General features: G+C 36.3%; 1 protein-coding gene across 1 annotated transcript in view; it reads left to right on the top strand.

Annotated features, from left to right (window-relative positions):
* The window catches only part of LOC106876925 (uncharacterized), a 241432-nt gene that overhangs the window by 100486 nt on the left and 115818 nt on the right, over positions 1-25128 (top strand). The window contains exons 7-8 of the mRNA XM_014925678.3: positions 1780-1846; positions 8269-8361. Of these exons, the coding sequence (XP_014781164.1) occupies positions 1780-1846; positions 8269-8361 (160 nt within the window). The remainder of the gene's footprint in view (positions 1-1779; positions 1847-8268; positions 8362-25128) is intronic.

Genomic DNA, 25128 nt, shown 5'->3' on the forward strand with positions numbered 1-25128 from the left:
ACTGGCTTTAATCATTGGACTGCAGCCTCACCAGGGCATCACTTTCAAAGCTTTAGTTTATCATATCAGCACTTATTTTTAAGTACTGTACTTATATTATCAAGTTCTATTTATCAAACTGTTAAGCTCTGGGACAAACAGAAGCACTGGTTTTTAAGTCATGCATATGTGAACAAACACACATGTATTTGTCTGTGTCTATACATATATATGTGCTTATGTATGTATGTGTGTGTGGGTGTGTGTATGTGTGTGTGTACATATATATTTATATATAAATTTGTGTTGCAAGATTTTGATGCGAAGTCATGTGTTGAAACAGATATTGTATTTTGGGATGGTCATTTTTTTTTTCCCTAATAAACACACACTATAAATTCATTCTTGCCTCATTTATTACTGTTCTTATCCTAACTCTTGTCCAGAATCTTTCGTCACACATCTGTGACTTCCTCAGTGACACTTTCCGTTTTTGTGTGTGCTCTTGCCCTGCTTATTCCATCCTGTTCTTCTGTGATGTGTATCCTTATATGCACATGCATCACGTCTGTTTGTGTGTGTGTGTGATTGTTCTTAGTAGCACTATGTCCCTTCCCTCAGTCCTGTCCCCTACTCTGTTGCTGCTGCTGCTGCTCTTGAACCCAACTTTATGTACTGTTCTTGTAACTCAGTGTGTTTGTGTGTTCACCTATGCTGCTGCCATTGTGGTAGATGTTGTTGTTACCATTGATGTTAGTTGTATTGTTGATATTGTTGTGGCCATCTGTGAAGTTACTGTGTGTGTGTTTGTGTGTGTACATTGGTTTGCTTTCTATGTTGTTTGTATCCGTGCCCTTATACAGTTTTTTTCTTTAATGTCTCTAATTTGTTAATATTTATCATAGGTATGATAACTGTAAGGTTAGGCATATAGCTTACGATGTACTGAGGGACAGTGCAGAAGCAGAACAACTACTTACATTAGAGGGACAGCATGCAGCATGACAACTAAAGACTAAAGACTGAAGAGAGAAAAAGTAAAAAAAAAAACAGCGTAATACACCTACAATAGACATATATGCACATACCTGGCAGTGAACTAGCATACCTTTTTAGAAAAACACTAGATAAGGTCAATCTACAGATTAAAGTAGTAGAAAGTCCTGGTGCCCCTATAAAATCCTTGATCTGTAGAACATATCCCTTCAATAGGAGAACAATTGTATTGTGTGTAGGATGAACCCACAAGTTAACTGTAAGGTTAGGAATGTGGTGTATAGCTTATGATGTAGTGAGGAATGGTGCAGAAGCATGGCAATTACTTACATTGGAGAGACAGCCTGCAGCATAGGAGAGCGTATAGGTGAACATTGGTGAGAGCTCAAAGAAGAGAAAGGCTCATCAGTGCTCTACCAACATGCTCAAATAGAACATAGAGACTCAGTCAAAAGCATAGAGGTTAAAATATCATCAATGCATAGAACTGACATGACACTTAGACAGATCACAGAGGCTACACACATAGCAATAAACAGACTGAGCCTCAACAGAAAACATGAAGGGAACAGTAACACCCACCACCACACCACACAACATGATGACTAAAGACTAAAGACTGAAGGGAGAAAAAGAAACAAAACAGATACACACATTGGCCGACCTTAGGCTATAGTTAAAGATGCTTGATGAAGGTGCCAAGCAATGGGACTAACCTCCCCCAAAATCCACACATGTTTTTATGTACATTACTGATTAATATCATTAAATATTTATTGACATTTAAAATGTTTCCCTTTTCAGTTTTGGACGAAAGAAATATCCTGCCATGTACTGGTACTCCATAGAAAACAAGAATGCTCGAAAACGTGTAAGTATACCATGCCATACGTACAGGGTGTATGGACTAAATTTGGCAGTTTGCTTAAATTAAAAGAAAACACAATATCCCATCCAAAAATAAAAGTATTTTGAAAAATCTAAAAAGTATCAACTAGATTATGGCCTTGAGGTAGCTGTCCTCAGCTTCCACCATAGCAACAAGAGAACTCCAGAACCTGGTGCATACATCTCTCACTATGTGAAGATCTTTGAACACCTTGAGCTTGGCCACTAATTTGGTCTTGGTGTTGCAGGTAGAGTGGTTCATGTCTTTCTCGATTGTGCCCCACACATAGTAATACATGGTATTACAATGGGGTAATTAAGAGGCCTGAAATTGTGGGTGTTGATGTCATCAAGTGGTTCTCTTTGGCTTTCGCTGTCAGAATTTGTCTCTTATTCCTCTTGTATGAGTGGTAGTGAAGGTCCTCACTCAAGACCAGCTTCATTTGTGGTGACTCTAACACCCTTTCCTCTTGCCAAAGCCCAGATTCCCTTATTCAGATCTTCCATCACCTTGTCTTGCAGTTGTTGGAAGAACTCCAGCATGTGAATGCAGTCAGAACACCTGCTGTGTCTCTTCCTGCTGCCCATTGCAGCTATCCATGTCATGTCTTACAGTGTTCACAGAATATGGAGCAACAGTGATGATATCAACATGTTAACACTTGACATGAATCAACATGATATAGGTAACTCTTTTCCAATATTTAGATGGCTTCCAGTTCTCCATATCAAATAACTTTTTTCAACAACTAATCTTTATGATCTCCAATGCTGTTGACTATTCAACAATATATCAAGCTGGTCATGAAAAATGGAGACATAAACAAATCATCAAATTTAGTCCAAACATCTTGTATTTTGATTAAAGTGTTTCTTGAGGTTTTTGCTGAACAGCCCCTTTACCAGTTCACCATCCTGATTTTTGTTTATTATCATCATCATTATCATTATTTTAATGTTCACTTTCCATGGGTCACAGAATTTGTTGATGTAGATTTTCTCTGGCCAGATGCTCTTCCTCTTGCCAACATTATTTCCCTATGGCCTGATGTATTTTCATGGGAGACTTGAAACAATGGACACTGCTTTTATGATGCTGATGCTTGTTGGTAACTATTTCATGATGTCAAGACAAAGAAACACAAAAAGATCACACACACACTTGATAGGTTTCCTTCAGTTTCCACCTACCAAATCCACTCACAAGGCTTTGGTCACTTCAGGGCTGTAGTAGGAGACAATTGCTCAAAGTGCCATGTAGCAGAACTGAGCCTAAAGCTGCACTGCCATACCTACATCCACATAGTCACATAAGGGAAAAGCTAGTCTTGTATCCTACAAAGTTTATTACATACCATTAACAGCCTTATATTAAATAAACATTATTGTCCTGAAAATCAACATTATAGACAATAAATCTAGCAAAATTGCAAATAATGAATTTCCTATTAGAATTAATTAGTTAATGGATTCTGAAATTTCCCAGGTTAAGAATTGAGAAATTAGAAAGCTAGACGATGGAGCTAGGTTAGATAGTAACAGATTTTACCATAAGATTACATAAATCTTGGTAGGAGTTAGTTATAGTTGAAATTAGTATTATTGCTATCATTATAAATGAAGTAAAGCACAGTTCGTGACTAACTCTTTCTTGCTTTGTGTCTTTGAAATAATTTGTTATTATCCTACATAATGTCTATAGGGGATTTGTTTTGTCAGTTTTAGATTTTCTTCTAATTAATGTCAATTGTCTTTGTTGTTGTTGCTGGTAGTGGTGGTGGTGCGAGGAATAGAATAAAAATATGTACATGAGGTTAAATTTATTAGTCTATATATTTGAGGAAGAAAAAGTGATATTACACATCCATAAAATACAAACACATGCTGTATATTTGTCATGACTTTCTCTATGAATTTTTTTATTGTAGTTACACACACACACACACACACACACACACACACACACACATACACACACACACACCTGCCTATAAATACACACACACACATACATATGCATATATGCAATCTATATATCTATATATATATATATCTGTCTGTCTGTTTATCTGTATACATATTCATACATGCATGTATGTATATACGTACATACATGCATACATGAAATGTTTAAAAAGTATTCCATGAAATCAAAAGATATGGAAAAATAATAATAAAAAGGAGAAAATATGCCATTCCTTTTACATCTGCAGTTAATTAATTCCAAAGCATATTATATTACAACCAAATCATTTCAGAATACAATAATGTCTATTGAAAGATAGATTATCTTAGTCAAATTATTTCAAAATACATTATTACATATTGCAAAATTATCATATGAAATCCAATATACATTACTATATTTCACAATTACATATTGCAAAGTGCATTTTTATATTCAAGTCACTTCAAAGTGCCTTAAAGACTGCAAATATATGATTACATACAGGTTTCACTTCTTATAAAAGATATTCATTGCCATCTATGAATGTAATGGTTTGCTACAGGTTCTCATTTAATATATAGTGTGTCTACCAGAAGTAACCTTGTTGCAAACTCATAAAGACATAAGGAATGTAATATTATATACATTAGTAGACCCAAATTAAGTAGGGGATGTAAATTTTTGTACTTCATTCAAATATTAATGGGAAAAATATTTCATATTTATTAAAAAATGAATTAAAAATAAAGTGTCAGTTTTTAGTTAAAAATTAAAATTTGGTTTATATTTTGCAATAACACATTGGTACAATGAGAAAAGTTTAAAATGTGTTTGTCAAGTTCCTGCACATCTATCTAAATACTATCTTATTCTAATTTTCATAGTTTTTCACATCTTGTATTTGTTGGTGAACAGTCACACATTTTCAAAGTGGCATGTCTGTGTGGCTAATCTAATTCTTGCCATACCCATTGTTTGTGATGACAAAAATTAAATTTGCTGAAAGAGATGTGAAGCTATTTCATATTTAAAAAAATTTCCTCATTTTGAAGCAGAATTTGGAGACATATATAAATATATGAATACAAATTCCACAATTTAACCTTTTGAGAATTATATTGACCAAACAGGCATGTCACTTAAAAATGTATAACAGTTTAGCAGCAACAAATACGGATCTGGACACTATATATATATATATATATATATATATATTTAGGCACAGGCATAGCTATGTGGTTTAGAAGTTTACTCTCAAACCATATAATTTTGGGTTCATTCCATCTGTGTGACACCTTAGGTAAGTGTCTTCTACTACTGAATGTCACACACACACACACACACACACACACACACACACACATTATATTTATATAAGTATATATTTGTAAATAGTAAGGGATTACTCCAAACATTTACTGGCTTTCAGATAGGTATTCAAAATAAGATATTCAACTGTTAATCTATAAATCCAGTAATATTCTCATAAGATAAGAATTTAGAGATATATCCGGTGCAGTTGAAACATGTGTAGGTCTATTTAAAGATGTATATGTACAAAAAGAATTAAAGGTAATACTATGCAACTTAATTCTTCTTCTTCTTCTTCTTGACTGGGCTGCGTGTTGTGTTTTTGAGCAAGACACTTTATTTCACGTTGCTCCAGTTCACTCAGCTGTAGAAATGAGTTGCGACGTCACAGGTGCCAAGCTGTATGACCTTTGCCTTTCCCTTGGATAACACTGGTGGTGGGGAGAAGGGAGGCTGGTATGCATGGGTAACTGCTGGTCTTCCATAAACAACCTTGCCTGGACTTGTGCCTGAAAGGGTAACTTTCTAGGTACAATCCCATGGTCAGTCATAACCGAAGTGGGGGGGTCTCAATATATATATATATATATATATATATATATATATATATATATATAGTTTCTAATTTTGAAGGTAGCAGATAGTAAGGGAGCTATTTAGTTACATTCTTAAAAGTGTATTTTCAGTATCATTAAAAGCAAGCTTATATGGATGTATAAGCTGACACAGATTTTTGTAGATACAGAAATGTGGCTAAGTGTATAATTTTGAAGGGAGAGTACAATTATAATGATTGTGTTTGTTTAAATAGGAAAAAAGCAATTATTGTATGCCACTTCACAGTATTGATTCTTATTGCATATTTGTGATGGTCTTCACTGCACTAAATTAATCTTGTTGCATGTGGCAGTCATGCATGAAAAATGCAAGCAACACCAGTCAGTAGTTGGTTGGAAATATAAATGATTATTCTTGAAATAATCCCTCAACCATGATATGAAGGCATGGAAAATCCCTTGTCCAAGAAAAACCCTATTATAGCATATGGTTAATGAATGAAGGTGTATGGCCTAGTGGTTAGGGTGTTGTGCTCATAATCATAAAATAATGGCTTCAATTCTAGGACTGGGCAGTGAATTGTGTTTTTTGAGCAAAATCACTTCATTTTATGTTGCTCATTCACTCAGCTGTAAATGAGTTTCAGCAATAATTAGGAAGTTAAATCTTGCAATGGACCGGCATCTCTTTCATGGGGATTGTTGTCATTTATATGCTATAGAAACTGAATTAATCCCCAGCTTATGAATCCAGGGGATCATGACAGACCTAAGTAATAGATAAATAGTTCACCAGCTAAAGTTACTCTGAAATCCTTTTTTTTTATTCTGACCAAACTAGTGGTAATATTCAGTCATATCTTTCACCATGCTGAGTCATCTTTGATCAACTCTCCCACTTTTTCTCTGTCCACCTCACTATGACTTGAAATATTTCTAACTAATTTAACCCATTAGCATTCAGATTTCTTTGTCAAGTGTATTACTTATCTATTCACATTGTTTTGAATTAATCTTGCATTGTCTTGTAGTGTCAATATATCGATGATGTGAATATGTTTTTCGAAGACATTGAAGGGGAGGTGTGAGAGGTTGGATCTGGTCAGTTGTAGCATAAAATGTATAGAATATTGGGGCTGGTTATGACTAGTTTAAATACTAAAGGGTTAAGGCAGTGAGCTGGCAGAAGAGTTAGCACACTGGGTAAAATGCTTAGCGGTATATTGTCTGTATTTAGGTTGCGTTCAAATTCTGCTGAGGTCGACTTTGCCTGTCATCATTTTGGGGTTGATAAAATAAGTATCGATTCAATATTGGGGTTAACGTAATCAACTTGTTCCTACCTTCAAAATTGCTGGCTTTGTGCTAAGATATAAAACTAATATTTCTAATAACTGCCAATCCCTCCCCTCGACTGGCTCCTGTGCTGGTGGCACATAAAAAACACCATCCGAACATGGTCGATACCAGTGCTGCCTAACTGGCTCCCATGCCAGTGGCATGTAAAAAGCACCCAGTACACTCTCAGAATTGTTGGCATTAGGAAGGGCATCCAGCTGTAGAAACATTGCCAGATCAGATTGGAGCCCGGTGCAGCATGCCAGCCCAGTGAAACTGTCCAACCCATGCCAGCATGGACAAAGGACGTTAAATGATGATGATGATATATTCACACATATATACACTCATATCCAAATTTACGGGATGGATTAGATAAACATGGAATCCCTTTACAACAATGTAACCTTCATTTGACTAAGGTATCTTTGGCCTGATGAGTAGCTAGCGGATTACTCCTCATTTGGGTAATTACTATTCCTGAGGTTCTGCTAGTTAAGAAACATATGTATCCTGGATTTTTTTCTACTCCATCCCCTAAATTTGGATTTTTATTTGCATACTGCTAACTGTGAACTATAAAATAACTGTTTTCTGCTTATCAAGCTTCGGTATGGGAAAAATTTACAACCTTCTGTGTCAATAAACCACTATTGTTCCTGAAAGTTGTGTTTTTATACCTTCTACAGACTGCTTGAAGCTCACTAACTTCCTATACCTGGATCCTTGGATCTTACCTTTACATATTACTACACACACACAAACACACATGTGCATGCATCCATACCCATGTGAGCACGGAAGGCAGACATTAGACAATGCTGCTGCTGCTGATGATGATATATATGTATATACAGGGTGTCCACAAAGTCTGGGTACATGGGGATTGACACATACTTTAAGAAATTATTATTTCTTATATTTAATTGTTTATGTTATGATTTTATTTACACCATGTACCCACATGGGGATTAACACATACTTTAAGAAATTATTATTTCTTATATTTAATTGTTTATGTTACGATTTTATTTACTCCCTGTACCCAGACTTTGTGGACACTCTGTATATATATATATATATATATATATATATATATATACATACACACACATGCATAAATCCTTATATGCAACCTACTTGCATGCATGCATACATACATGCACATATGTTTCCATTTTTTTCTGCTTCTCTATATGTATTCTGGAGATAATCATTATGTTCTATTTTCATTTATCTTTCCAATTTCAGTATGGTGGACGTCTTGAGTTAGTGGAAATGGTAACATTTATAAACGAACAAACTAATATTAATAGACAGCCAGGTGGAGAGCTAGAAGAAACGGTAATTTTGTTTTTTCATCCATCTTCTTTATATATTATCAAACTCACTCAGCACTCTACATATCTCTAAAGAATTCTCTCAATTTTTTCGATTGTTTAAATGGAACTTTCTGGATTGATAATCAAATTATTCAAAATTAGTTATGTCTGTCTGTGTGGTTAGCTGTCTGTTTGCCATTCTGGCTGCATATCACTCTCTCTATCTCTTTTGGTAAATTTTATTAAATTGGTAACAAAGTTATTTGAAATTAGTTCTACCTTTCTTTTTTAATCCTTTGAAACCTTCATATTAAGAAATAACTACCCTTCTACTGCTGCTGCTGTTTGATTAAATTTAGAGACCCTTGATTGTATGGGACTGTCACTAGACATTCACTCAACTGTGTCAGCCAAAAATATTGTCACATTGACATTAACACATCGAAGTAGCAGGGAACTTAATAAAATTTCTAAGCCTAAACATGTGATTATCTTCTGCCTATCAAATTGTACCCTAAACAGATACTAATTTGAGCCATGTTCCCACTAAAAAAATGAGGGAATTTTTGAACTCCAGTAAGAAGAAAGACAGTTGCAGCATAGTCCTACATCTTTCTTTCTAACTTAACTTTTGAAAATCAGAAAAATCTGTGAAACCAGTTAAGCCTTTAAAAGTAAGCCATTTAAAGGACCCCCAAGGTATTCTCAACTTTTTTTCTGCCTGTGTGGAAGTGTGGAATAAAATAACTTTGTTTTCTCTCTTACTCTCTCTCTCTCCCTCAGTTGTAAGTAGCTTGCTTACCAACCACATGGTTCCGGGTTCAGTCCCACTGCATGGCACCTTGGGCAAGTGTCTACTACTATAGCCTCAGGCCGATCAAAGCCTTGTGAGTGGATTTGGTAGACGGAAACTGAAAGAAGCGCATCGTGTACTCGATGACTGGTCACCGCAACAGTGGAGCACTAACAGCATTGTCGAGCGTGTTCATTGCTAGAGCAGCTGTCTGGCTTCTGTGCTAGTGGCCCGTAAATAGCACCATTAGAGCATAATCATTACTAGTGTTGCCTTCTAGCACTTGTGCTGGTGGCATGTTAGAAAATCATTCGTGTGAGGTCGTTGCCAGTGCCACTGGACTGGCTCCCGTGTAGGTGGCACGTAAAAAACACCTTTTGAGCGTGGCTGTTGCCAGTACCATGTGACTGGTCCTCATGCCGGTGGCACGTAAAAGCACCTACTACACTCTTGGAGTGGTTGGCATTAGGAAGGGCATCCAGCTGTAGAAACTTTGCCAGATCAGATTGGAGCCTGGTGCAGCCTTCTGGCTTGCCAGTCCTCTGTCAAATCGTCCAACCCATGCTAGCATGGAAAGCGGACGTTAAACGATGATGATGATGATGATGATGATATATATATGTATATGTTTGTGTGTCAGTGTTTGTCCCCACCAAATCGCTTCACAACCAATGATGGTGTGTTTACATCCCTGTAACTTAGCAGTTTGGCAAAAGAGACCGATAGAATAAGTACTAGGCTTACAAAGAATAAGTCCTGGGGTCGATTTGCTCGACTAAAGACAGTGCTCCAGCATGGCCACAGTCCAATGACTGAAACAAGTAAAAGAATATATATAAATGTAAGATCCAGGGATTGAGGTGTAGGAAGAAAGTTAGCTTCAAGCAACCTGTAGTAAATATAAAGCAACTTTCAGGTACAATAGTGCGTTAGTGAGATGGAAGGATGTGGATTTTTTTCCTGTTGAAGAACGATAAACTGAAAAAGTACTTTTTATATTTCATAAAAGGTGACCAGAGTTACCAGGTGTGTGAATAAGAATACAAGAGTTATGGAATGGCATAGATAACATCCAGGCTACATATGTTTCATCACGAATGGAACCTCAGAAGTGGTAAATATCCAGGTGAGGTGTATACCGCAGGCTACTCTTTAGGCCAACAATATATTGATTAAATGAAAGTTTGCATTGCCGCAAGGAGGTACATGTTAACGTATGGAAGATCCAATTGGTTGAATCTCCCATGCGTTAACATGTACCTCCTTGCGGCAACGTAAACTTTCATTTAATCATGATATCCTTGGCCTAAAGAATAGCCTGCCGTATACACCTCATCTGGATATTAACCACTTCTGAGGTTCTGCTCATGGTCAAACATATGTAACCTGGATCTTATCTATGCCATTCCATAACTCTTGTACGTATATATATATATATATATATATATATATATATATATATATATATATATATATATATATATATAGATAGATAGTTAGATATGTGTGTGTGCTTGTATTCCCACCACTTGACAATCAGTGTTGGTTTGTTTGCATCCCTGTAACCTAGCAGTTCGGTAAAAAAAGATCTATAGAATAAGTACCAAACTTAAAATAAGTATCGGGGTTGATTTGTTTTAACTAAAATTCCTCAAGGTGGTACCCCGGCATGGCTGCAATCCAATATCTGAAGTGTGTAAGAGAATGAAAGAATGGAACAGCATAACAAAGTGTACCAGTGCTTATGAGTGTAATTGTATATTCATGTTGTCTCACACTGAATAATGATATCCATTAATTTACCGATTCTATATTTTCAGCTATTGGAGTCATGTCAGATTACATTGAAACCATTTAACTATATTCCTTACCATTTCCTTTTTTGACAAAGAGGTTTTTAGACAGTTACATTAGCAGACATTCTAAACATGTTTGTAAAACAATATAATAAATAGGTATGGCAGAAAATGATAGAAAATACTGAAGAAAACTACCATTTTTACGTCCACCACCAGTAAAAGTAATAATAATAATGATGATGATGATGATGATGATGATGATGATAATAATAATAATAATGATAAAAAAACGAAAATAACAACCCTAAAAAATATATTGTAGCCATGTCATTTTAATAATGAATGAAAGGATGGGGTATTTAATCTATATGAAAACTGTTTCAGACGAAATACTTAAGCTGTTTATCAATCCGTATGCATGAAAGTGGAACCGATCAATGAATAAATAAATTTCTGAGAGGCAAATAAAACAAAAGAATAAATAGAAGACAGACTGACTGACAGGTAGACAGACAGACAGATAGATAGATAGATAGATAGAAATAAATGGAGAGTCAAAATGAGTAGGAGAAAGAAAAGTGTGTGTGTGGGTATATATATATATATATATATATATATATATATATATATATATATATATATATATATATATATATATATAAATATATATCTCACATAAATATAAATATATATTACATATATATACATCTGTATTCACGCACACTCACATATTTATTCATTGGAGATGGAAGAGATCGAAGAGAGAAAGAATGGGACATTTTATAGATTATATACACTGTAATTTCAATAATAAAAGATGAACAGAGATGCAAAGCTACCACAACATTTACTATTCCTATTGCTAATTATAATAATAATAATAATAATAATAATAATAATAATAATAATCACAATATAAACCCAGTATTAAAGTAAAAGTAAATGATTGATAAAAAAAGGAAAACAAATGATTTTCAGTTTAAAAATTGATATTGAATATTTTATAATTTCTGAAATAAGTCAAAGGTCCTGAAAGTAAATCCATATTAAAGGTCTTGGGTTGTGGTAGAGCAATAAAAAAAACTAAAAAAAAACATTTGATCAATAACTACAAAGGTGTTAGATCAGATTTCAATGTTTCTTCCTTGCAAATTATTATTTTTTTGAAATTATATTTTCTTTTTTATTACCATTTTTTTTTTACATCCATTTATTACCATTGTATTAACGTCTGTGTTTGGAATGGTTTTCTTATAAATTTAGATGCTCGAATTATTATACACCGATAAATTCAAGTTGGTTGCGTCATCTCCTGATTTATAGTCACAACATTTTGGCCATTGTACTCTCTGGCATTATTCAATATTTGTCATTTTTGATAATCAACATCATTGTTGTCGTCGTCATCATCATCATCATCATCATCATCATCGTTGTCATCGTTGTCGTCGTCGTCATCACCATCATCATCATCATCATCATCATCATTTAACATCCATTTTCCTTGCTGACATGGGTTGAATAGTTTGACAGGAGGTGACAAGCTGGAGGACTATGTCAAGTTCCAATGTCTGCTTTAGCATGGTTTCCACAACAGGATGCCCTTTCTAATGCCAACCACTTTACAGAGTGTACTGGGTGACTTTTTTTTTGTGGCACCAGCACTAGTGAGGCTGCTAAGTAACTCACAAGACAAAAAAAAAAATGCTCCCTCAACTAATTAGGAGTGTAGTAGAAAGGTGGCATTATGCCAGGTGTTTAGAGGCTAAAGTTTGATAAAGGTCAATGGAATTTGAAACTGAACTCCTTTATTAAATCTATAGAGAACATAACTTTTCTCATTCTATTGTATGTGATATGGCTAATTCATTATGTTGGACTCAGAGATTGAACTCATGCTCACTATCTAATCTGCTACACTTAACAAATAATCAATACATATATTCACCATTCTCCTCTACTGACAATGGTTTAGTGAACAAAAGCATTGTTTCCTTACTGCATATTTATTTCTGGTCAGATTTTTAATGCTCTCTGCATTAGATATTTTAAAACTAACTTAGCTATTGATTTTTCATGCAGATGGTGTCTCTGAATTAAAATGACTTTGCCTAGGGTGGTTAACAGTGTAACTAACTTGGACAAGTTCCAAAATCAGATTGAACAAAAAGGAAAACATGGTTCTAGTTTGAGTTTTATAGTTAAAAATATTTATTATTAACAAAGTATAATACTTTTGATAAAGTTTTCTTCTGAACCAAGTGTCAGAAATGGCATGGTACGTGATTAGTTAATTTTATTTGTGTACATGTGTATCGTGACATTGTGTGATTGATGTGAGGTTGTTTGTGAACTGCCAAGAAAATATGTTAGACCATGGGGAAATATTACCTTGTTTGGAAACAGGTGAGGATTGATGACAGAAGGGTATCTGGACATAGAAAATCTGCCTCAATAAATTCTGTCTGACCCATGCAAGCATGGAAATATATATATATATATATATATATATATATATAAAGAAACTAATATATATATATCATCATAAAGCACCCACTACACTCTCTGAGTGGTTGGCGTTAGGAAGGGCATCCAGCTGTAGAAACTCTGCCAAATCAGACTGGAGCCTGGTGTTGCCATCCGGTTTCACCAGTCCTCAGTCAAATCGTCCAACCCATGCTAGCATGGAAAGCGGACGTTAAACGATGATGATGATGATCATCATCATCATCATCACTCCCATTTAACGTCCGCTTTCCATGCTGGCATGGGTTGGATGGTTTGACTGAGGGCTGGCAAGCCAGAAGGCTGCACCAGGCTCCAATCTGATCTGGCAGAGTTTCTACTGCTGGATGCCCTTCCTAACTCCTGTGTGTAGTGGGTGCTTTTTACATGCCACCGGCATGAGGGCCAGTCTGGCAGTACTGGCATCGACCACACTTGAATGGTGCTTTCTACATGCCACCAGCATGGGAGCCAGTCAGGCGGTACTAGAAACGACCACACTCAAATGGTGCTCTTTTCATGCCACTGTCACGTGTGCCAATCAGGCAGTACTGTCATCAGCCACGACAATGACTTCACTTGACTCAACAGGTCTTCACAAGTGTAGTTTATGGCTCAATGATTGAAGGGTACTCTTAGATGGACCGGTTATGCTGCACTGGCATAAGCCACAGTTACGGTCTTGCTTGGCTTGCTGGGTCTTCACAAGCACAGCATATCTCCAAAGGTTTTGGTTACTTGTCATCAATCCTGGTTACAATCCTGTTTGTCAAACTGCTAAGTTATGACACATAATAAGACACAACATGAACATAGACAGTGTAAACGTAAGCACACACACACACACACACACACACACAAATGCATACACGATGGACTTGCATGCAGTTTCTATCAACCAAATTTCATTCTCAAGATATTGGTCAATCTGGGACTGTAACAAAGAAGATACTTGTCAAAGTTGTGCAAAATGAGATTGAACCTAAAATCATATGGCTGCAAAGTGAACTTTCTTGATCACACAGCTATACTTGCACGTACATAATGCAAACACATTCATTTGCACACATGCTATATGTTGTGTAGTGTTTTCAATTTAAGATTTAAAATTACTCAATATATTTTACTCAACTGCTTGTCAAGAAACTAAAAGTAATGTCAAATTTTTACATCAAAGTAATCCTACTCCCCACTCCCTCCATCTCTACATCTAACTGTCCACCAACATTTCACCTATGCATATTTAAGAGTACAGATGTCAGTGTGGTCCTCAAAATAGCAGGCATCCAGCTGACAGATTGATGGTTCATATCTTGTCACTGGCAATATATATCATGTTTCTGGTCATGATATTAAGCTCTGTCTACCTCACCATAAATAGTTAAGGTTGGATAGGAATATCTTGGCAGTGGTGAATGGAAATTGTTCTAACTTGAACATCTGACAATAGATGAATTGATCAAGAGTCGAGAGAAAGAAAAACAGAAACAGACAGGAGGTGATCAACCAACAAAGAATTATTGATTTGTAATTTATTCCAAAGTAAGAGCAGTGAAAAACAGAATCATTTGAATGTCACAAAATACCTTATGGTGTACATTTACAAACCCAAGTTCAAATCCTGCCAAGGTTGTCTTTACTTTGTGTACTCTTGGGTTAATAAATTAAAATACCATTCAGTACTTAATCATTTATTTAAGCCTTTCACTCTCTGTGGAGCATAGGCCATTGATGCATTTTCTCTGCTCTTCTCAAATCTAGGCTGTCTTTTTTGCTTTACAGTGTAGCCTATCCACTTGCACTTCAGGCCTTGAGAAAAGGTGTTCTTCTCCCAGGTGTTGTTGGTTTTGAATTGTCATCAGTGCTTCTGTAACTTTATGTTTTTAGGTAGGGGTGCTGGCCCTATACAAACCCATTTTATCTCTGGGAGGGAAAGGTCAGGCATATTAGTATGGCCTCTATTCCTTGAGCTGTCCAGCAAGAGAAGCCCTACTAGGAACTTACACAAATGCACGCACATGCACACACAAGCGTGCACACACACACACTCACACACACAATGGACATTCGCACAGTTTTCATCAACCAAATTCCATTCTCATGCTATTGGTCAGTCTGGGGCCATAATAAAGAAGATACTTGCCTTTTTACAGTGTGCTACATATTTCGGTCTTCTGCCATCTCAATATATATATATATATATATATATATATATATATATGTGTAAACAAAAATAGCCAGTGAGATCCGTGAAGGTAGAGTCTGAAAGAGTATGAAGATCCAGTGGTAATCTGGGTGGAGTGCTGGTATGTGGATGAGAAGAGGTACTGAAAGTTCAGTAAGTTGTTAAGATACAAGTCCAAGAGATAAGAAATTCTGTCAGGAAGGATCAAACTGGGGTAACCACATGAGCTGAACTCTACACAGTTTTTCTCTCTCTGTTTTTTTTGTTCGCTCTCCATTTTTATCTCTTATTCCTTTCTGTCGAAGAGCACAGGCTCAAAATGTAAAAGACTTATCCATTTACCCCATGCATTAAACTAATACAACTGCTTGTTGTTCCTACACCTGTCTTCATCTTTGTTTTTTTTTTGTAAATTTGAACTATATGTATATCATCATCATCGTCATCATCATTTAATGTTCGTTGTCCATGCTGGCATGGGTTGGACAGCTTGTCCAGGCTGACACGCTGGAAGGCTGCACCAGACTCCAGTCTTATTCTGCATGGTTTTCTATGGTTGGATACCCTTCCTAATGCCAACCACTCCGAGAGTGTAATGGGTGCTTTTACATGCTACTGGCATGGGTAGCAATTTACATGACACTGGTATATGCCACGACTGCGATTTTGCTCAGCTTGATGGGTCTTCTTCTCAAGCACTACATAATGCCTAAGGTCTCGGTCATTGCATCCATGAGGTCCAACACGGAAAGGGAACTCAGCCACTTTGCCTCTGCGAGGCCCAACGCTTAAAAGGTGTTCTTTACGTGCCACCAGCACAGGTGCACTTGGCTTGATGGGCCCTCTCAAGCGCAGCACATCGCTAAAGGTCTTGGTCATTAGTCATTGCTGGTATGAGGCTCAAAGTTTGAAGATCATGTTTCACCACCTTGTCCCATGTCTTCCTGGGTCTACCTCTACCACAGGTTCCCTCCACAGTTAGAGATCGGCACTGCTTTACACAGCTGTCGTTATCCATATGCATAACATGATCATACCAGCACAGTCGTCTCTCTTGTACACCACATATATATATATATATGTGTGTGTGTATATATATATATATATATATACACACACACACACACACATTTCTTCTATGAATGTATATATATGTGTGCGTATAGATATATACATGTATATATATGCATATATATACATATATATATATATATATATATATATATATATATATATATATATATATATGTATATATATATGTATATGTATATATATATATATATATATATGTATATGTATATATAGGTGTGTATAAATATATACAAGTATATATATGCATATATATGTATATATATATGTATATGTATATATATATGCATATATATGTATATATATATGTATATATGTATGTGTACATATGTATATATATATATATATATGTATGTATATATATGTATATATATATATATATGAAGAAAAAGTGAAAGGGGTACAAATAGACATATTCATGTGCATATAGATTGAGGACTTTGAAAACAACTTTATTAATTTATTTCATTGAGTTTTCTTTACCAAAATCCTATTAAACACACTCTTCCTGATACCATTTAGGAAATATTACCATGGGAAGTCATTTGAACTATTAATAACCTGAGACACCCACCCCCGGCAAAAAAAAAAAAAAAAATCAGAAATAACAAAAAAAGCAAATATAATTAATTTGAGTCATTGATTTTTAAATGGTATCGAATATAAATATACCATTTCAGCTGGGTTCATATTACGCCACTTGCTTGACAGCAATTGCAGTATTGCAGTTGGCTTCTTAACATGTTGCCAACTTCACAATACTGCACATTCTATGTTTGCAGTAACTGCAGATTGTTATTCCATGTCACTGAACATGTCTAATAAGGAATGGTGCCTCAGATTATTTAACTTTCATTGAATGTTCTAGGAAGTTAAATTTATTTTTCATTTCTTATATATGTGTGTACAGTATATATAGATACAAAGATAGATAGATATGTATATACATATACACACACATTATACATATATATATATATATATATATATATATATATATAAATATATATATATACACATTAGCATAGCTAGAGTGTGTGCTGTCCAGAGTAGCCCTTCAGTTTGCCGCACCCGGGCCCCTACAAAAATATACCTGGCTGTGGTACCACTGCTATAAAAGTGCTGCCCGGGGAAGATTGCCCCTCCTCCCCACTTTAACTACGCTAGTGTATATATGTGTGTGTGTGTGTATATGTATGTATGTGTATGTATGTATATATATATATGTGCATATATATATATATATATGTATATATATATATATATGTATGTATATATATGTATATACATGTGTACATATATGTGCATATACATATGTGTATATGTATATGCACACACACACACACACGTATGCGCATATATCTGTATATACATATATATTTTCGAATATATATATGTATATATACATGTTTGCATATATGTATATAATGTGTATGTCTCTCTCTCTCTCTCTCTCTCTCTCTCTCTCTCTCTCTCTATATATATATATATATATATATATATATATGTGTGTGTGTGTATATATATACACAAGTTTATTTTTTAGAAATCAATTTAATTTTTTTTTTATTATTAAGACTCTATATTAAGTTTGTATTAAAATGTTCAAATATTTTAATAACATTATATGAATATTCTTGATGAGATTTTTATATTAATTTGTTTTATTTTGAAATAGTATTTTTTATCTATGCTTGGAATATTATTTTTAATATGTATGAAATATTAATGCTCATTTATTTAATCTGTTGATTCTGGTATTTTTACCTCAAACTCTATGTGTGTAAGTTAATGCCTATTTTGTAAAAAACAAACAGAAAACTTAAGGTATGTTCTTATCATAAAGCAGTGTGCAGTAGGATATATACTTAAAATAGCAATAAATTTAAGAACCTGTCTTCATATGTAAAATTACACACATATGCGCAATAGAAAGTATTACGGTACCACTAATTAGCGAGATCTAGTTATTGGACTGCAGGCATGCTTAACCCTTTGAGCTCTGACCTCCTGAACCTTATTTGACCATATGTCTGGCACTCTAGCGGTGCTACGGTATAGAGAAAAATAAGCCATCCACTGGTAAACCAGTGTTATGGGCTCAAAGGGTTAAGCCTTGTAAGGTAGGGTCCTTTGAATGAGTACTTATTTTTTAATCTAGTACTTGTGTCAGTCTCTTTTGCTTGACCATTGAGTTACAGGGATGTAAACAAACCAACACTGGTTGTCAAGTGGTCGGGGGCCGAGGCTAATCATAAAAAACATTAAGTGGTGATAAGAAGTTTGCTACCCAATCATATGATTTCAGGTTCAATCCCACTGTGTGGCAAGTTAGACAAAGCCTTGTGAGTAGATTTGGTGGGCAGAAACTAAAAGAAACCTGTTGTGTGTGTGTGTGTGTGTGTGTGCGCGCGCATGTGTATGTGTGCGTGTGTGTGTGTGCGCACACATGTGACTCAGTGGTTAGAGTATTGGGCTTACAGTTGTGAGGTTGTATGTTGTGTTCTTGAGCAAGACACTTGCTCCAGTTCACTCAGCTGTAGAAATGAGTTGCGACATCACTAGTGCCAAGCTGTATCAGCCCCTTTGCCTTTCCCCTGGACAATATCAGTGGCATGGAGAGGGGAGACTGGTATGCATGGGCGACTGCTGGTCTTCCATAAACAACCTTGCATGGAAATTGAGCCTCCCATGGTGCAATCCCATGGTCATTTGTGACTGAAGGGAGTCTTTACCTTTATGTATTTAAATATATATAAATCTCAAAAGTGGAACAAGAATGCAAGAGATGACAATAAAACATCTGGACAGATAGATGATACAAAGGCAGACAGGAAAAACAACAAAAAGACAGACATATATATGTGTGTGTGTGTGTGTGTGTGTGTGTGTGTATGGGCATCCAGCTGTAGAAAACCATGCCAAATCAGACTGGAGTCTGGTGCAGCCTTCCAGCCAGAATAGACAACAGACATTAAATGATGATGATGATTATATATATATATATTTTTATTTATATAACCAAAGTCCTAATAAGTAGGAAGGTAGACAAAACACAAACCTCTTCAGGTAGATGGCCCTGCTCGATCTGTAGAAAAGGCATAGGTAGAAACTCCATAAGATGTACCCAGTGTAAGCTAAGGACACATAAGAGGTGCAGCAATATCAAAGGAAGGCTAACTAGAAAGATAGTTTTTGTATGTGGCAGATTCTCAGGAGCAATAAACACTGAAAATGTGCAGAAAACAACCTTTGTCACACTCCAGGGAGAAAAACTAGAAGTAGTTGATAGCTTCCGCTACCTAGGTGACCAAGTTTGTAGCGGGAGAGGGTGTGCTGAAAGTGTAGCTGCTAGAATAAGAATAGCCTGGGAAAAGTTTAGAGAGCTCTTACCTCTGCTGGCGACAAAGGGACTCTCACTCAGAGTAAAAGGTAGACTGTATGACGCATGTGTACAAACAGCCATGCTACATGGTAGTGAAACATGGGCCGTGACTGCTGAGGACATGCGTAAGCTTGCAAGAAACAAAGCCAGTAAGCTCCGATGGATGTGTAATGTCTGTGTGCATACTCGGCAGAGTGTAAGTACCTTGAGAGAAAAGTTAGACCTAAGAAGCATCAGTTGTGGTGTGCAAGAGGGATGATTGTGCTGGTGTGGTCATGTAGCGAGAATGGATGAGGATAGCTGTGTGAAAAAGTTCCACACCCTAACAGTTGAGGGAACCTGTGGAAGAGGTAGACCCAGGAAAACCTGGGATGAGGTGGTGAAGCATGACCTTCAAACTTTAGGCCTCACGAGGCAATGACTAATGACTGGGACCTTTGGAAATATGCAGTACGTGAGAAGACCTCTGCCAGAAGTGTAGCCAGCTCACTTATTCATATCTTTACTTCATTGGACACTAAAAACTCTGCTTGCGAAGACCTGTTGAGGCAAGTGAATTTGAAATCTGAAATCGAAATCGAACCGAATCTGACGACTGGCACCCATGCCAACCTCTCCTTCATTGGACACTAAACTCTTCTTGCGAAGACCTGTTGTGGCAAGTGAAATCGAAATCGTAATTGAACCATATTCAATGACTGGCACCTGCACCAGTGGAGCACTAACGGCACTGTCCAAGCGTGTTCATTGCCAGAGCAGCTGTCTGGCTTCCGTGCTAATGGCCCATAAATAGCACTATTTGAGCGTAATCATTACCAGCGTCACCTTCTAGCACTTGTGCTGGTGGCATGTTAGAAAATCATTCGAACGAGGTCGTTGCCAGTGCCTCTGGACTGGCTCCCGTGCAGATGGCACGTAAAAAAAACACCTTTTTGAGCGTGGCCGTTGCCAGTACCGTGTGACTGGCCCTCATGCCGGTGGCATGTAAAAGCACCCACTACACTCTTGGAGTGGTTGGCATTAGGAAGAGCATCCAGCTGTAGAAACTCAGATTGGAGCCCGGTCCAGCTTTCTGGCTTGCCAATCCTCAGTCATTAGAAGGCTGTGGCCATATCGGTGTACAACCTTGAAAGGTTTGGTCCAAGGGTTCTCAATCATTTTATGTCTGTGGACCCCTTTAATTGCTACTTTGCTCTGATGGACCCACATAACCATTTGATGTTTAAAAACTAGTTTTATACAAATTTCTTTAAAAATTCTCATTTTGCTTTTTACATATTAACTTGTGCTAGTTGAACTGTGTAAAATGTTAGAGAAAGAAACTGAGCTGTTTCTTGCAATATATACTAATACATACATCTAGAGCAAAATTCTTTCAGGGGCCCTTAAAATATTATTGTGGAGTTCCAATTTACTATTTTGTTGCATGGACCTCCTAAACTCTTATATGGGCCCCAGTTTAGAACCACCGAACCACCAAGTTACAGGGATTTAAACAAACCAACACTGCTTCTCAGCCTGGGGTTATACAAAAAGATATTTGCCCGAGCAAGGTGATACACAGTGTGACTGAACCTGAAAGGAAGTGGTTGGGAAACAGACTTCTTTACCATATAGCTACACTCGTGCATATGACCTGTCTGCACCTAATAATACTAACTTTCATTTACATAATTGCCTGGACATACATTTCTTTCAGTAAGCACTGAAACACGCAGTGGACACTGTGAATGATCTGATTTACACAGTTCCATCTGTTGCTTTATATAATACAAATACACTAAAGGTCAGTTAGCTCCAAGCATGTATAGAGAGAGCAATAGCACAACCTTTTGCTAAATAAACTTTATATATTCTAGGAAGTTACTTATGTGACTGACTAGCATGCCTGATGTGAATTGTATAACCTGTTGGATTATTTCTTTTATGTACAATAAGAACAAGCCATTGGTAAACACTGAGGTTTGTGAGAGACAGTATGTATATATATATATATATATATATATATATATATATATATATATATATATTTCCCAAGTTATGTTAGGTAAATCAGTTTCAGTAAGTAGTCTTTCTCTCCTTCTCCGCCCACCACCCACAACAGCAGATTTCAATCACTCCACTAATCACTTGTTTATTATGCAACACTGGTGGTATGTCAGGTGCTGAGTAGGTTAGAGTTGATTTGTGATCAAGTGGATGGATTGCTGGCTGGCTGGCTGGCTGGCTGGCTGGCTGGCTGGCTGGCTGGCTGGCTGGCTGGATGGTTGGATGGGTGAGTGAGTGGGTGAGTAGGTGGGTTAGCAAACAGCATAATTTCATTACACCCTCTTGAAAGTTAACAGCTTACTGTATATGTGTGTGTGCATGCATATGCACATGTGTATGTGTGTGTGTATGTGTGTGTATATATATATATGTATATATATATATATATATATAAATATAGGATAGTGGTACAACAATGCACTAATATTTACTGGAAATAGCAGTCAATAATATACGACGCCATAGTAAAGCTTCACTGTATACATATATATATTGGGAAGCAATACTACTGTATTGCACTATTTAATAATTTTTTCTCTCTATATATACGCATGTAAGCATGCATGTGTGTGTATATATATATATATATACACATGCATATGAGGGGGTATTGAAAAGTTCCTGACTTTAAAAGTATTGTGAAAGGCTTGGTTGGAGGGCCAACCTCCCAAGTTCTTTTACAGGGCTTAAAAAAACTGAAAGCCTGCTGCAATAAGTGTGTGGAATCTAAGAGGGGAATAAGTTGGATAAAATCATAATTAACTGATCCTCCTGAATCTTCGTTAGGAACTTTTCTGCAACCCTTTGTGTATGTATGTATGTATATATATATATATATATATATGTATATAACATTTCTCTAACATAACAATTTAAATATATACTTTAACCATATAACACAAGCCTTCTGTAGTTTTTTCACTCTCTTTTGTCTTTTATACATCCAACCACGTGCTTTCCCATACCAACTCTCTCACCTATGTATTTTTTTCTCCGTGTTTTTCTCCTTGTCTCCGTATTCTTTCTGTTGAAGAGCGTAGCTCGAAACGTCAAAGACTTTCCGTATTCCCTAGCGTCATACTAATATATACTTTTGTTATTTACACCACCTGTCCTCGTCTGTTGTTATTATTTGTATATACTCCCATATATATATATATATATATATATATATATATATAATGCTAGCATAGAAACCAAATGTTGAATGATGAAAATGATAATTATGTATGTGTGTCATTAAAAATTCTAATATAACTAGATTTTGAATATGTATTTGCAATTTACTAGCTCTTTCAAGTTTTATAGTAACAAATCTTCAGGTGAATAGTGCTGTGATAGTCTGTAAATGTATATATGTGTGTCTGTGTGTCTGTACACAGTGAATATCATATATTGTTAGACACTAACACAGTGGTTTAAATGTAGACCACAAATTGATGTTTGCTTTTATCAAAAGCCATCTAACACCATACATGGTGATGTCAAGAGCTATGCTATTGTCATCACCTTTTAAACTAATCAGCTGGTACAGCAGCCATCCATCTCTTCAAATGCACTACTGTCAATAAATACATTTGCAACAGCTTCTTTCTGGACCATTTGTTAACAGTTGCAGCAGGTTGCATGGCGACACTTAGAACCAGCAGCAGCAGCAGCAGTAGCTATGTCATTGCCAATCAGCTGCTGCACCTTTCCATTTATCTACTCCTATATGCTAGCATCTAATGTCACTGCATTTCAAGCAACTAGAGTCTCAATAAAGGTAATACTGTATTTTTCAGCATATAAGCTGAATTTTTCAGACCTGAATTTATTGTCAAAGAAACGTACAACGTTGGTGGCATGGAGAGGAGAGACTGGTATGGATGGGCGACTGCTGGCCTTCCACAAACAACCTTGCCCGGACTTGTGCCTCAGAGGAGAACTTTCTTACTGCAATCCCATGGTCATTTGTGACTGAAGGGAGTCTTTATCTTCACACACACACACACACGCACGCACGCACGCGCGCGACAGATAATAAGAGATGGATATATGACAGATAATGAGAGATGGATATGTTGGGTATGTATGTATGTATGTATGAATGAATGAGTAACAAAGATGTACGGGTGTTAATTCATTACAGCCTTTTCAAGCAACTCCTTTAATTGATTAATGACAACATTACATCATTGCAAAGAAACTGTTTTCATCACATGACTGCATAGACTTGAAACACAAATGACCAACCAACTGCTTTAACATATTCATATCACCAACTGGAGTTCAAATATTTACTTTGAATCTGCTGCTATTTCTTTGGTAGAATGAGTTAGAGAATAGTCTATGTAGTGTTGAACCTATTAGAATTAAGAGGTTATTAGAGGTTATAGTGGAGGGAGGAATAATTGAGAGTAATGACCTAGTTACCTACACTTTGAAGTGTAGGTAACACACACACATACACGGGCACGCACACACACACACACATACACGGGCACGCGCACACACACACACACACACACACACACACACACAGAGGCACAAGCATGGTTGTGTAGTAAGAAGTTTGCTTCCCAACCACATGGTTCCTGGTTCAGTCCTACTGTGTGGTACCTTCAGCAAGGCCAACAAAAACCTTGTGAGTGGATTTGTTGGATGGAAACTGAAAGAAACCTGTTGTGTGTGTGTGTGTGTGTGTGTGTGTGTGTGCATGTGTTTGTCCCCTGCCACCGCTTAACAACTATTGTTGGTTTGTTTAACATCCTTGTAACTTAGCAGTTTGGCAAAAAAAGGTTGATAGATAAGTACCAGGCTAGAAAAAAAAAAAAAAGGTACTGTGGTCAATTCATTCAACTACAAATTCTTCAAGGCAGTGCCCCAGTATGGTCGCAATCTAGTGACTGAAACAAGTAAAAGATAAATGATGAAAGATATACACACATATGTGTGTGTATATGTAGATTTATATGTATAGAAATATATGTTCTATTGTTTT

Source organism: Octopus bimaculoides, chromosome 4, assembly GCF_046866305.1.
Source record: "Octopus bimaculoides isolate indiv1 chromosome 4, ASM4686630v1, whole genome shotgun sequence".
NCBI classification, from domain to species: Eukaryota; Metazoa; Mollusca; class Cephalopoda; order Octopoda; family Octopodidae; genus Octopus; species Octopus bimaculoides.